Source organism: Canis lupus, chromosome X (assembly GCF_003254725.2).
Source record: "Canis lupus dingo isolate Sandy chromosome X, ASM325472v2, whole genome shotgun sequence".
NCBI lineage: Eukaryota > Metazoa > Chordata > Mammalia > Carnivora > Canidae > Canis > Canis lupus.
The window spans coordinates 20,598,148-20,614,249 of record NC_064281.1 but is presented as its reverse complement, the minus strand read 5'-3'; the positions used below and the strand labels follow the sequence as shown (position 1 = coordinate 20,614,249).

Sequence of the window (16,102 nt, the reverse complement as noted above, 5' to 3'; positions counted from 1 at the left end):
CTCATGCTCTCTCTCTCTCAAATAAATAAATAAGTAAATAAATAAAATCTGAAGAGAAAAGAAAAGAAAAGAAAAAAGAAAGAAGAAAAGAAAGAAAAGAAAAGAAGAAAAGAAAAGAAAGAAAAGAAAAGAAAAGAAAAGAAAAGAAAAGAAAAGAAAAGAAAAGAAAAGAAAAGATGAGACACCTGGGTGTGTCAGTCAGTTGGGTGTCTGCCTTTGGATCAGGTCATGATCCTGGGGTCCTGGGATCGAGTAACACGTTGGACTCCTTGCTCAGGAGGGAGCCTGCTTCACCTCTCACTCTATCTGCTGCTTCCCCTGCTTGTGATCTCTGTCAAATAAATGAACAAAATATTTTAAAAAGTAAAATAAAGAAAAAAGAAAAGAAATCTACCCCTTCTGGGGAACCTGGGTGGCTCAGTTCATTGGGTGTCAGACTCTTCATTTCAGCTAGGGTCGTGATCTCGGGTCCCTGCATCATGCTCCATGCTTGGTTTGAAGTCAGTTTGTCCCTCTCCCTCTGCTCCTTCCCCAACTCATGGGCTCTCTCTCTCTCTCTCTCAAATCAACAAATAAATAAAATTTTTTTAAAAGTAAGAAATCTGCCCCTTCAGAGTTTTGAATGCACTGTGCTATAAAAATGGTATTCAAAAATACTGTTGGATGTGTGTTCTACATACTGTTTGGAAACCAGCTTGCCAATGGACTTGGTCACTTATTACCTCCTAAGTGATAAATCTTACGGTTTTTCTTAATCTTGTGTCTCTCTAGCCTCCCTGCATCATGTGGCATTGCCAACCATTGGGTCTTTTTGGACTCTCTCTGTTTTCCACACAGGAGTTTCCCCTGGGTCCCTCTGTCCCTCTAATTGAGCCCCTGACTTCTAAAGCTTTAAATGTCTCCTACATCTCTACTTCAAACCTCTATTTTCTCCTAAGCTCCAAACTCAAATTTCTAACATTCCATTGGTCAATTCCAGCTCTACATTTCATAGGTTCTTCAAACCCAACATCCCAAAACTCATTTTTTCATACTCCTTTCCAAATTCACTTCTTATTCTGGAATTCCTTATCTCAGTTAATGGCCCCACTTTGTCTAAAACAGAAAAACCTGAAATTCAAGGTCCACTCCACACTTTCCTTCAACCACACTAAACAATTTATTTTCAAATACAGTGAGGAGTCTCTCCCAGTGGTCTCTAGAGACTCTCTCTTCCTCAATCATACCCTGCTGCTGCTCTTATCAGTACCACTCTTCCAGCCATCCTCTTTTCTCCAGTCCCCCTTCCTCAAACTCAACCTGAAATACAAACTTGCTTATACTATTCCATCCTTCTGTGCCTCCCTCACCCATTGCTCAGAGGACCCCTTCATGGTCTGGTTTCACCTTACCTCCCCAAACTCTTCTTTCTCGACTCACACATATGTTTTCTGCACTTCACCCACATCAAGCCACTCATGGCTCCCCAAACACTCCATGCCCTTTAATATACTTTGTTTGAATGCTCTTCCCCTTCTCTATCCAACTAACTCCCCATCTTTAAAGACCCAATTCAAATGCCACCTCCCTTAAGAAGTCTTCCATGAATCCTCCAAAGAAAGTTAGTTCCTTCCTTACCTCTCCTCTTAGGGCTTGGCACCTCTTTCATAGTCCTTATACCATATTGGAGTGGCCCCCTACCTGTCTATGGTCGTGTCAAGGACTGAGATCTTATGTTAATCTGTCCTCTCACCTATTGGACAGCTGTTGGATGGATAACTAAACATATGAAACAAAATTTACTTTATTCCCTTCCTATTTGGTATAGCATCCTATGAAGAAACTACAAATCAAGTAGATATACTACCAAACATCAGCACTCATCCACTTATGTTCACAGAAGCAACATCCGTGGTATAAAGAGTTGATCCTCCAGCAAACCAGCACAGTTAAACACACCCCAAAAGCCATATAGGGATGCTTTCTCAGACTACATAAATGAACGCTTGCTAAAGACTTTTCTGAAATTTAATGAAATGAAATACAATAAAAGTTGAATAATGTAGACAGAGAAACAGGTAGCACGATTCAATGGGAAAAACTCTTGCTTTTATTTGTTTTGAGGGACCTTAGACAAGTTACTAAATCCCTCTGGATTTTAGTTTCCTCATCATTGAGATGAAGACAGATCTTTATACGACTTTTTTGAAATTTAGAGAGAATGTCTATAAAGCATACAGTCCTCCTCAACAAAGTAGTAATTTAAGAAAACTGGTCTTTTGAAAAATGTCTATATTGGGCAGCATTTGCAATTACCTTTAATAAAGGTCATTTATTTCAGACTCCTGCATCAAATAATAAATTCAATATGGAATTGACTCTAAGAAAAAAAAAAAACATGTTCATGACTAGAATGTCATCTTGGGTTCAAGACTTGATCATCAGCTAGGCTTAATTCTTTGCTAATTAATAAATCTCAACCCTTCCACATACAAGCAAAAATACCAGGGAGTAAATCCCACTCTTAAACCAAGAACATATTATCCAAGGACCAGGAAAATCCAAACATTATTCTTGATCATTTAGGAAGATTACACAAACCTGTCTGTTTAATGAGCACTGCATGCAGCTGTGCCCTAAGAAATGATCCTCAACCTTTGGGTTATTTCAGAATTTCTGAAATCCTCTGAAGTCTATTTCAGGTTTGCTCCCAGACCAGAAAGTTGTCCGGAGCCTATCTATGGATTTCAACTGGCTGTGCAGCAGCCTTCTACATTAGCGAATTTCTATCACCATCCATGGCTGTCTATGGGTAATTAAGAGGTTAACATAACAAAAGTGGAGAGTGTACACTTGTGGTGGGAACCTGTACAAAGGGTAACCTTTGAGCTTTCCACCTGTCGCTGCCCATTCTGGCCACACACCAGCTTTCTTTGTGAATCATGAAAAAGTGCTCTGGGGCCTCAGCAAAGGTGGCCAGCTGTCCTGAAATGCCAAAATTTCCCAACAGCAAGGAGAGAGGAAACTGCAGTGTGAGTTAATAAATATGAATTAACACAAATTCTATCAGCATATAAGTTAAAGACTCTTCAGAAACAATTCAGAAAACGGGATTTCAGAAAAGGGACTGTATTAGATTTGTCTATTGAAACTCCTAAGTTTTTTCACAACAGCAATAGGATTTTTATGCACATACACGTACACACACACGCACGTACATCCCACTCTTTTAGAATGAACAATTACATCTGACAGAAGGATGGAACTGATAAAAACAAGCTTGGAGTCAATAAATGCATTATTAACTTTAAACAAAACAAGTTGACTAGGGAGGGACAGGGTTGGGAGGACAAAAATATGAAAATGTTTTCCTGAAATAGCTTCTCTGAAGATCACCTATAGAGGAAAGAACATGTTTCCATTTTTCCACTTCTGGCTCCAAGCTCTAATACAAACATATTTGTATAATTTATGCACATAATAGTATTTAATAGCAGCAAATTCACACACCTGCTGATTTTCCTCCGCGTGAAAGGAGCAATGTAAAGGTCAACCAGATAATTTCCCTTGAGCTAGTGGAACTACACAGAATGCAGTTCAAATCCCAGTGCCACCATTTACTAGCTATTTGACCCTAAAAGTTATGTAAGCTCTCTGTGCCTCAGTTTTCTCATATGAAAATAGAGTTAATAAAAGAACTGACCTCATGGCTTTGTTATGAAGATCAAATGAAATCAGCAACAGAAAATGCATTTAGAACTAAATGAGGCCCATAGAAAACTACTATTATTGTTATTACTGTTCCATTATTTACACTTTAAAAGACTGTGGTAGGGACACCTGGGTGGCTCAGGTCTTGTCCTGGGGTCCTGGGATCCAGCCCACATTGAGCTCCCGGTCATTGAGGAGTCGGCTTCTCCCTCTCCCTCTGCTGCTCCCCCTGCTTGTGCACTCTCTCTTTTTCTCTCTCTCAAATAAATAAAATATTTTTTAAAATTTTTTAAATTAAAAAATAAAATGAAATAAAAGATCATGGTAGATTGTTAAGTAATTAGCATGTAATTTTAATTTATCTGATAAAAGTTGAGTTTACTATCAGTTCACCAAGCTCTCATTGGAAAAAAAAAAAAGGCAAAAAATGATGTCTAAAATCTTTGCAAAAAAATTGCTAGTCCCAAGCCCTCAACCTAGATCACATTTGTTTCTTAAAGTCTTCCGAGAAAAATTCAGCCACATATGTACAGATGAAAAATGGCTGCAAATTCTTTACTACTTCTCTCCTGGGGAGTTTCTATGTTACCTCCTCTTGAATGTACAAATGCTCTGTGACTGCTTTGACCAATAAATACAGTATAAGTGATGTTATACCAATTTCTTGACCCAAGCATTAAAAGTCTGGTAGGGTCTATTTCCTGTCTCGTGAAATACTCACTCTTGGGACACTGTTTTTGGGAGTCCAAACCACATAGGGAGACCACGTGTAGGCACTTCAGATGACAGCCCTAGCTCAGCTTCCAGCTAGCAGTCAACAGCAACTCCCAGCCATCCTCGCCCAGGTGCCCAGCCTGTGAATGAAGCAGCCATCTCTGAAGTGGACTGTCATACCAACTAATGCCATGTGGATCATAAATGAACTAACCAGCCAAGTGCTTCCTGAACTAGTAGTCCACAAAACTGGGAGCAAAATAAAATGATTTGTTCAAGCCACTGAAGATTTGGAGTAATTTGTTACTCAGCAATAGATAACCAGGACAACTACTATAATCATCCTTTCTCTAACAATGAATTAAAGTAAATGGAGCCAAAATTTAAGCACTGCCTGGAGTTATTTTCCTCTTTCTGCCAGAGCACACTTGACCAGGGTTAAGTGTTCTACACAGTTAAAAACATGCTATGTGATGCAAAATGAAAACAAAAGTCACTATTACAAAATTATTATCAATGCTTCAGATACTGCTCAGAAGAAAACTGTTTTGAGGGGTGATAGGGGAAAGGTCCAGAATAGAGGTACTCTGAATGTGCAAGGGCCCAGTTATGATACCTGCAGAGCCAGTGAGCAGTTAACTTGCTAAAACTGGAAAGAGCATGAGTCCTCCTAAGGGAATGAGGAGGAAAGAAGAAAGATGGTGGCTGCGAAGACCAGTATATAATCAGTGGATATGCATCAAGGTGACAGCATCCTCCATGACCATGAATTTATTGTAAAAAAAAAAAAAAAAAAAAAAAAGAAAGAAAGAGGAGGCGCGCCTGAGTGGCTCAGTTGGTTAAGCCTCTGACTCTTGGTTTCAGTTCAGGTCATGATCTCAGGGTTCTGGGATTGAGCCCCACCCACATCAGGCTCTGCACTTAGCAGGGAGTCTGCTTATCCCTCTCCCTTTGTCCCTTACCCCCCCCCAACAAATAAATTTTTTAAATATTAAAAAAAAAACAAGAGGGAGAGAGAGAGCAGGTATTAAAATCAACAATAAAGGCAACATTGTATGGTCCAGGTTGTCTGGCTGAAAATGAAACCAATGAAGGCAACTGTAGAGTGATGCCTTTATTCATGCTACAAAAAGTATACATTATTCTAATGTGTATTAGGTTTCTGCTGCAAAAATACTGCATAACAAACCAAAATGTCAGTGGCTCACAACAAAGATTTATTATCTTGTTTATGCCTCTGAGGGTCACCTGGGCTGTCTTCGCAGCCGTGGACGGACTTCGGGCTGCAGGTAGAGTCCAGGGCCACTCCACATGTCTCTGCATTCTGTTTGAACCAGTCACCATCCGAGATATGTTCTTCTAATGGCAAAAGCACAAGAGGGCAAGCCAAATCATCAAAGGCATTTAAAGGACATCAAGGAATCTCATTGAGTAACATTCCATTGGCCAAAGCAAGTTCATGGCCAAACTACCATCAATAGGGTAGAAAACTATACATACTCTAGAGGGAAAAAACTGCAAATTCACATGACAAAGGGCATAGTTCCATAATTCTGTGTCAGCAAGAGAGGGAATTGCTGACGGTTATTGTCTTTTACTTCACTAAGAGTTTTACAAATTCTCCAAATGCCCAATTGCACCTGAAGTTGCCCTGGAGCCACTAATTGATCATAAAGTCCCAAAATTCTTTTTTTAATATTTTATTTATTTATTTGAGAGAGAAAGAGAACAAGCAGGGAAGAGGGGCAGAGGCAGAGGGAGAAGCAGACTCCTCACTGAGCAGAGAGCCCACTGCAAGGCTCAATCCCAGAACCCCAGGATCATGATGACCTGAGCCAAAGGTAGATGCTTAACCAACTGAACCACTCAGGCACCCTAAGTCACAAATTTTTTTTTTAAAGAGTTTATTCATTTACCATGACAGACACACAGAGAGAGAAAGAGGCAGAGACACAGGCAGAGGGAAAAGCAGGCTCCATGAAGGGAGCCTGACGTCGGACTCGATCCCGGGTCTCCAGGATCACACCCTGGGCCAAAGGCAGCGCTAAACTGCTGAGCCACCAGGGCTACCTACAAAATTCTTAAATACATTGTTGGCTTTAAATGCTTTGATTATATTACACTAGTAGAAAAAAACACTATACACACTTTTCTGCACTATGTTCATTCAGTAATCATAAGCCGTAATAATTAACTTTTGCATAATGTGTGACACTTTATAAAGACATACACTGCGGTGCCTGTGATTGTAACAACTCTCTAAGGTGGATAAAGCAGGTTTCTCTATCATCTATTTTTACAGATGGGTAAATGCAAGTGACTTGTCCAAAATCACCTCAGAAGTGGCAGCACTTCAAACCCTGGCCTCCACACCCTAGGGCCGTGCTCTTTCTGCTCCCCTTCCCATTGCTAATTCCAGTTATGTGGCCACCTTCTGAGACAAGCAATGTGGCCTAATGGGATTCAATTTGGTTGTTACTTTTTCTCCCTCTCCCTCCCTGACCTCATGACATAAGAACTTATCACTCATTCATAATTCTTCTGCACAAAATCTAGTGATAACAATGGCGCCAGTGGGGGGATGAATTAAAATCTAGAATGCTGAGATGGTGTCTACGCATACATACAAAAAGATTTGACTGTTTGAATGAGTTGAGTGGTAACTAACCAATTACTAACCAGCTCAGTTAATACTGCAGCCTGACATGTAAGTAGTCTCAGCCTGAAGTGAAGTGACAGGTGCTGTATTTTACTTTTGTTCTACCGTTGACAAGGCTTGTGTGTGATTCATAATCTCACTGGCATCTATTTACTGCACCTGTCTTGCAACTGTAATAATAATAACAATAATAACAGGCCAGGCATGTTGGCAAGTAAAAGAAGTAACATGAGTTGTTCCAAGATAATGAGAAATAAGGCTCTTTATTAAGTTGGGTCCATATCACTAAAAGAGAAAGGGATTGACAAGATTATAATTTTCAGCACAAAATGGCACCAATAAAGCTTCCAGAGGTTCTCTAGGCTCTGCCACCTGGATTTCCTTCAGGTCCACTAGAATGCACTGGAAGGTTGCCTAACAGGATGGGGTATCAGGAAAAGCCAGGTTTTCCCTTTCTCTACATTTCCTCTCCTCACATGAAGGCCCACCAATGCTCAGTCTCTAATGTGCCCAACAGTTGGGCATTACATCCTTGGTCTACCCTTGGAAGGCAGCGCCAATCATACCCATCACGCAGGCAATATACCACTTGGACTTGCAAAAGGCTATAGCTGGAAAGTACCTTAGGAGTGCTAATCCAACCCCCTCCCCCTACAGATAAGAAGACAGAAGTCCAGAAGGCCCAAGGTCGCACAGTGAGCTCTTGGCCTCCTAAACCTGCCATTCATGAAGCTTTTCATGCCTAATCTCAGTCTCATCATGCCATATAAACTAGCTAATAAGAACAATAGGTGACCAAAAAAATTAGAACAACAGACAACAGATATTGAGTGCTTAACAACTCAGACATTGTTCTAAATGCTCTGTGTAGGCTAATCCACTCCACAAATGAAGGGACGAGGTGCAGAAACATTGCCCAAAGGCACAAGGCTGATAAATGGTAGAGAGGGAACCTGAACCCAGGTGGCCTGACATCACAGCCCCATGCTTCACCACCACTCTCCACTACTCCTCTAGAACACTGTGGAACACCTCTTTGTGCCAGGCATTCATTGTTCTGGACACCAAAGATACAATGGAGAATAAGACACAGACTCTATCTTCAAGGAGTTTTCATTCCTGTGTAAGAGATGGAGCATAAATAGGTAAACAGCAGGCACATTTACTTAAATAAATGCTTATCAAGTATTGTATTCATTTCCCAGGACTTCTGTAAGAAAGCACCACAGAGTGGCTTAAAACAATAGAAACTTATTCTCCCACAGTTCTGGAAGCTAGAAGTCTATTGTGTGTGTGTGTGTGTGTGTGTGTGTGTGTGTGTGTGTAATCCTTTGAGGGTTTTTAATACCAATTTTTAAAATACTTAAGGAAATTATGAAATGTTTTTAACTTTTAATTCTCTTTAATATTATATGGGCAGACAATTTTATAGAGTATTTCTCCAGTTAAAAGGAAACATCTATTTACTGTTGTTCAATTAGAAAAAGCAATTAACACCTGCCTAATGACAAATATAATGTTTATTTTATTTTTAGATTTTCAAACTAGAGCATGCCCATCAGGACTTCTACTGCTCAGGAACACAGAATTATTTTTTTGTATATTTTTTTTATTGGAGTTCGATTTGCCAACATATAGTATAACACCCAGTGCTCATCCCGTCAAGTGCCCCCCTCAGTGCCCGTCACTGCACCCCAATGTTTATAGCAGCAATGTCCACAATAGCCAAACTGTGGAAGGAGCCTCGTTGTCCACCAAAAGATGAATGGATAAAGATGTGGTATATGTATACAATGGAATATTACTCAGCCATTAGAAATGACAAATACCATTTGCTTCAACGTGGATGGAACTGGAGGGTATTATGCTGAGTGAAGTCAATCGGAGAAGGACAAACATATGGTCTCATTCATTTGGGGAATATAAAAAATAGTGAAATGGAAGCCAGAAGTCTAAAATCAAGGTATCATCAGGGCCAAGTTCCCTCTGGGATGCTGGCTAAGAGGCTTCCTTGCCTCTGGTAGTGGGTGCACCTGCTTCTGTGGTCACATGGCATTTTCCTCTTTTTATAAGGACACCAGTGACATTGGATTGGGGCTCACCCTATAACCTCATCTTTACTTGATGATGTCTGCAAAGACCTTATTTCCAAACAAGGAGGGTCAGCACTGCAACAACAGCTTTTGGAAGGATGCAACTCAACCCGTAACAAGTATCTACTATGTGCCAGACACAGTTCTAGGCATGTGGATACCACAGTGAATAAAAGAGAAAAGAAAATCCCTGCCTTGTGGACCACATTTTCTGGAAATAGGAAAGAAGTAATAATATGATAGATAAATAAACTCTGTAGAATGCTAAAAAGGAATGAGCCAGTGCAGAGCCACTGAGTGTGGCAAGCGCAGGTCTGGCTTGACCAGTGAACAGCAGGGAGACCAATGTTGTGGGAATAAAATATGTGAGAGAAGGAACAGCAGGAGGTAAGTCAGAACGGTCACAGCGGGCCACATAATGAGGGCCCTATAGGCCATTTTCAAATACTTTGGCTTCCTCTCTGAGAGTAATGATCTGACTTCTGTTTGAAAGGATTCCCCTGGCTGATGCATTAAGAAAAGGCTGGTGAGAGTACAGTGCAGGTGCAGCACCAGAGTGGAGGCTACCAAGGCCATCCTGGTGACAGATGACGGTGATTCAGACCAGGAAGGTAAGAGTGAAGGTGTGAAAAGTGGCCAGTTCCTGGATCTTTCTTGAAGGTAAACAAAGTAATTCCAGGAAGTTTTGAGTACTATAAGGAAAATAAAAATGGGGTCATACCTGAGCTGAGACCGAATAATGAGAAGTAAGTAGTCACTCAAAGAGCTAAGGAAAAAGCATTCCAGCAAAGGAGAAAGTGGGCAGACAGGTAGGAACCACCCCTGGTGCTGAATTCTATGCATTTACAGACTATTCCCTGTCTTTTCTCTTCTTCATGATAATATTCAGATATGATTTTATGAAGGCCTTTCTGCCCACCCACATCCAGATGTTCTGATGACAAATTTTAAAAATCGAGGTGCCAAGCCTCAATAAGAAGCAGTCGCCTTACTTCTGCCTACAGCTGATCAACATGAAAACGTTTTGAATTCCTACGACTCCGGAGAAAGAAAGTCCACAGCTGCTTTCAGGAACCCACTCCAGAGTCTACCAGCCTCCACTGTGAGGAAACATGTTCAGTGTATCTTCACTAAATCCCTCTGATTACACTGTAACACCGTGTCCTCAGATTCCAGTGTCCTGGAGTTGAAAGACAGCTGGTTTCCATCCTCTGCAAAATAAGGCTCTCTATGCTTAGGACTGCTGGTAAGTCCTCTTCTGCAGGCTAAACAGACTCAATTAATTTCAGCTTTTCTTCTATAAAATTTCTCTCTAAATGTTCCACACTCCCATTTAAATTAGTCATGACTGGATATAGTCCTCTCTGAAGAATAGGAAGAACAAAAATATATAAGATTGGGGTAAAGGAAACATAATTATAAAGAATTATGGAGAGCCAGCGCAAATGTCAAATTTTTGCAGTTTCATCAACAGCATTAACAATTATTTTTTTGAAACGACCACCTTTTTAAGTTAATTAACAAATACACAGTAGTTATGAATTTCAGATGATCATAGATAATTGCACTACACAATTCACCAAATACTGTTTATCTTCCACAACCAAAAACCATGGGGAAAACAGAGCAAATGGTAAATGCCACTAACTTCACCTGTATAACAATGGTTAAATAGTCTATTTAAGTGGCTAATGAAGAAATGCTCACCCACATGACAATGATCAAATACAAAGGGCAATGGCAATTAGCCCTGAATTGCTAAATTCAAACAGACTCGTATGACAGAAAATGTGTAACATCATACCAATAAGTCTTTGTAAAGCACATAATTGTGAAATTTAGATGTGTTATTGCCACATTATGAAAAAAATCCTCAGGCTCCGCATTAGTTGATTTCTGACCTTTTACAATATTTCTTTTATGTTCTTTTTATTTTTTTTTTTAATTTTTATTTATTTATGATAGTCACACAGAGAGAGAGAGGGAGGCAGAGACACAGGCAGAGGGAGAAGCAGGCTCCATGCACCGGGAGCCTGATGTGGGATTCGATCCCGGGTCTCCAGGATCGCGCCCTGGGCCAAAGGCAGGCGCCAAACCGCTGCGCCACCCAGGGATCCCTATGTTCTTTTTAACAATGGGCCATGTGTAGGTTTGTAAAGCAGCGATTCTCAAACTTTTTAGTTTCATGACCCCTTACCCTCTTTTATTTTTTTTCTTTTATTTTTCTAAATAGGCTCCAAACCCAACGTGGAGCTCAATGCGGGGCCTGAACCCATGACCCTGAGATCAAGACCTGAGCTGGGATGAAAAGTTGGACACCTAACTGACTGAACCATTGAGGTGCCCCAAGACTCCTTACACTCTTAAAAATTATTGAAAACCTGGTCCAGGTCGAAAATGGCGGTGGTGGCAGCTGTGTTCCAGCTCTCTGGGCTGCTAGGTCAGTCCAGGGCACAGCTGGGGCAGTCCATGTTGAGCGGTGCCCACAGCAAGGAGGGCTCAGCTCGCATATGGAAGGCCCTCACCCACTTCATAGTGCTCCCCGGCGTGGGACTGAGCATGCTGAACGGCTTCCTGAAGTCCCATCATGGAGAGCACGGAAGACTTGAGTTCATTGCCTACCCCCATCTCCACATCAGGTCCAAGCCCTTTTCCTGGGGAGACGGTAATCATACTCTATTCCATAACTCTCACGTGAATCCACTTCCAACCAGATATGAAGATGAATAAAAAGAACCTGGACCACCACCCGTAGGATTGGTTTGGACCATGACTCTGCACACGGACCAGAAAAGTAAATGGGACCTTAAGCTCACCGTCCTTACTTTGATGAGCAGTATACTGATCCTCCATCCCTTTGCTTATGGCAGGAGATGGCTTAAATAAATAACTTAGATTGGTCCATGAAAAAAAAATTATTGAAAACCCCAGAGAGCTTTTATTTATATGGCTTATATCTATTGATATTTACCATATTAGAAATGACAACTGAGAATTTTAAAATATTAATTCACATAAAAATAACAATAGACCTATTACACATTAATGTAAATAACATGTTTTGCAAAAAATAGCCATATTTGCCAAAACAAAAAATAATGAGACAAATGGCGTTGTTTTATATTTTTGCAAGTTTCTTTATTGTCTGACTTAATAGGAGACAACTGTTTCATATATCTGCTTCTGCATACAGTCATATATGTCATACAGCTTCCAGAAACTGCCACTCTACACTCAAGAAAAAAATCAGAATTAAAAAAGCAAGTATCTGGGTACCTGGGTGGCTCAGTGAATTGAGCGTCTGCCTTCAGTTCGGGTCATGATCCTGGGGTCCTGGAATTGAGCCTCTCATCAGGCTCTCTTCTCTACAGGGAGTCTGCTTCTTCCTCTCCCTCTGCCTGCTGCTCTTCCTACCTGTGTTCTCTCTCTCTCTCTCTCTCTCTCAATATCTCTCTCAAATAAATGAATTAAATCTTTAAAAAAATAAAAAATAAAATAATCTTGAGATTCAATGTTTAGTTGAGTGTTTGAGAAAACACATATGAGAGTGCTTAATTTATCTATCCTGTACTCCTTCATACTGACCTAGAAGAGAAATGTGTGTGTTGGAGATGGGCAGCATATTAATTTCTAGAAAGAAAAGAAATAGTGTCATTAATCCCACTTCTACTCATAAAAAATGATAGTTATTTGGCTCTTGGGAAATATTTTATTAATCCATTGTTGATTATATACCAGAAAAGAAAATGTCAAACAAACAAATAAAATCAGCTAAATTGGCCCAGTCCAGGAACTAAATCTCTATGAACAAAGCCATATCCTTGTTGAGAGATGGCAAAATAATCTCCACAAAATTGAACTGGAATATATGCTAATATGTGTATCTTTCACCCTTTGTAACTGGAAGGAGAAAACTGGTTGGCTCTATCTTATAGTGGAACACGTATTATAACCAAACATGGCTTATAAATACAAAAGCAACAAACGTCTTTTTTTTTTTTTTTAAATAAAAGCAGCCCTAGGGCTTCGCCTTTGGATAAGATATCACCGGGGACATTTTTTTTTTAAATTCACTAAAATACTCAAATAGCAAGTGTCAAGGTATTGTATATCCACCCAGTTGGTAAAATAAGTCAGTTAATTTGGCAGGTAAGTATTAAGTAATCATGCTGTCAGAATCGGGTGAGTATCAAAGGGAGAAAGACAAAGACTGAACAAAGGAGCAAAAATAAAATAAGTAGCAGATTATCAAATAAGTAAATAAAAATGAGAACTTCTCAATGCTCCATTGTATCCGCCATAAACCAGTTCAACCCTGCAGATTTTTTCCCTCCTGCTCTAGTGTCAGGAAAGCAACGTGGGTGTGAGGAAACCAAGGCCTGACAGTTTGTGAACTGTGCTGTTAAGAGGGGGTTTGGAGGGTTTCAGGAAAGAAAGGCCTGGTCCCTTTAAGAAGCAAAAGCTGGGCCTCTGGCAAGCCGTGAGCTGGAGAATGGCAAAGCCTGCTCCTCCATACATTAGCTTTTCTCCGGAAGAAGGGAGCCGAATTAGAAGCATGGCTGTCAGGAAAAGCCTGAATAGAGAGCATTTAAGCAGATTTTATTCAGTTCCAGGGAAATTCACACAACTTGATCTTTTCTCACTTCTTCAAACTGAAAACGTATGTGTAAGTGCACTGAAACTGCCCCATCTGGGAGGCAAGGACAGAACCTTTATCAGTGAAACTTATCAGTGCTATGCAGAGCAGAGGTACATAGTAGGACCTCGGTATATATTTGGGAATCCCAAAAAAATGATAATGTCTCTCAGACAACTATCCACATGTAGTTGTTAGGATTTTTCTTTATTCTGCGAGAAATAGTGATTTCAGGCCTTTTCTAAGGCTAATGCCAAATTCCTTTTCATAAAAAAGACTTCTTAAACAGAATTATATGGTAGAACTGAAAGGGATAGGTTGAGCTTCTTACTTTATAGATAAGGAAACTGAGGCCCAAAGAGGTTAAATGGATTTGCCTAAGGTGGCCTGACTAGTTAATGGCAGAGCCAAGAACACCCCCGACATCCTACCCTCCCAAGCAGCATCAAGTAGACAGAGATAATGAACCTGGATCCATGGATGGATTTTAAGAGTCCAAAATCCAGGAGGGCACGTGATGTAATGAGCAATGGGTATTACAGGAAACGGATGAATTACTGAACTCTACCTCTGAAACCAATAATATACTATGTTAATTAATTGAATTTTAATTTTTTTTAAAAAGTCCAAAACCCAGCCCAATAACATGTATGTAAAATTTCATGTGCATTGCATCTGAGGGGGAGAGAGTCCAAAGTTGTCACTTGATTTTCAAAGGGTGTGTGACCCTCAAAACTGTTAAGAATCCTAGTCTCTGGGGCACCGGGGTGGCTCAGTGGTTGAGCCTTTGGCTCAGGTCGTGATCCCAGGGTCCTGGGATGGAGTCCCGCATCGGGCTCCCCACAGGACCCTGCCTATATCTCTGCCTCTCTCTGTGTGTCTCTCATGAATAAATAAAATCTTAAAAAAAAAAAGAAAAGAAACTGAGGGTTACTGGAGAGGAGGTGAGTGGGGGAATGGGGTAACTGGGTGATGGACATTAAGGAGGGCACATGATGGAATGAACACTGGGTGTTATATGCAACTGATGAATCCCTACACTCTACCTCTGAAACTAATAATACAGTATAGGTTAACTAAATTGAATTTCAATACAAAATTTTTTAAAAACACAAAGACTATATAAAGCACCTAGCATAATCCTGGCACATATAAAGTACTCACTTAGTGGTAGTTATTTTTTTAAAAGATTTTTATTGGGCAAAAGACATAAACAGAAACTTCACAGAGGAAGACATGGACATGGCCAACAAGCACATAAGAAAATGCTCCGCATCACTGGCCATCAGGGAAATACAAATCAAAACCACAATGAGATACCACCTCACACCAGTGAGAATGGGGAAAATTAACAAGGCAGGAAACAACAAATGTTGGAGAGGATGTGGAGAAAGGGGAACCCTCTTGCACTGTTGGTGGGAATGTGAACTGGTGCAGCCACTCTGGAAAACCACGTGGAGGTTCCTCAAAGAGTTAAAAATAGATCTGCCCTACGACCCAGCAATTGCACTGCTGGGGATTTACCCCAAAGATACAGATGCAGTGAAATGCCAGGACACCTGCACCCCGATGTTTATAGCAGCAATGTCCACAATAGCCAAACTGTGGAAGGAGCCTCAGTGTCCACTGAAAGATGAATGGATAAAGAAGATGTGGTCTATGTACACAATGGAATATTCCTCAGCCATTAGAAACGACAAATACCCACCATTGGCTTCGACGTGGATGGAACTAGAGGGTATTATGCTAAGTGAAATAAGTCAATCGGAAAAGGACAAATATTATATGGTCTCATTCATTTGGGGAATATAAAAATTAGTGAAAGGGAATAAAGGGAAAGGAGAGAAAACGAGTGAGAATATCAGTGAGGTTGACAGAACATGAGAGACTCCTAACTCTGAGAAATGAACAAGGGGTAATGGAAAGGGAGGTGGGGGGGTGGGTTGGAGTGACTGGGTGATGGGCACTGAGGGGGACACTTGGTGGGATGAGCACTGGGTGTTATGCTAAATGTTGGCAAATTGAACTCCAATAAAGAAAAAGGAAAGAAAAAAAAGATTTTATTTATTTATTCATGAGAGAGACAGAGAGGCAGAGACACAGGCAGAGGGAGAAGCAGGCTCCACACAGGGAGCCCAACGTGGGATTCAATCCTGGGTCTCCAGGATCAGGCCCTGGGCTGAAGGCGGTGCTAAACTGCTGAGCCACCCGGGCTGCCTTCATTTGGTTTTTTTTAAATATTTTTTTAATTTAATATATTTTTTAATTGAAGTTTGAAAGATACAGATGCAGTGAAACACCGGGACACCT

General features: G+C 40.6%; 1 protein-coding gene across 1 annotated transcript; it reads left to right on the top strand.

Moving 5' to 3' along the window:
- Positions 1-11,553: 11,553 nt before the first annotated feature.
- Positions 11,554-12,056, top strand: LOC112655679 (cytochrome c oxidase subunit 6A1, mitochondrial-like). The gene has a single exon (XM_035711310.2). It carries the CDS (start codon positions 11,554-11,556, stop codon positions 11,884-11,886), a length of 333 nt encoding a protein of 110 aa, XP_035567203.1. The 3' UTR covers positions 11,887-12,056.
- Positions 12,057-16,102: the final 4,046 nt, after the last annotated feature.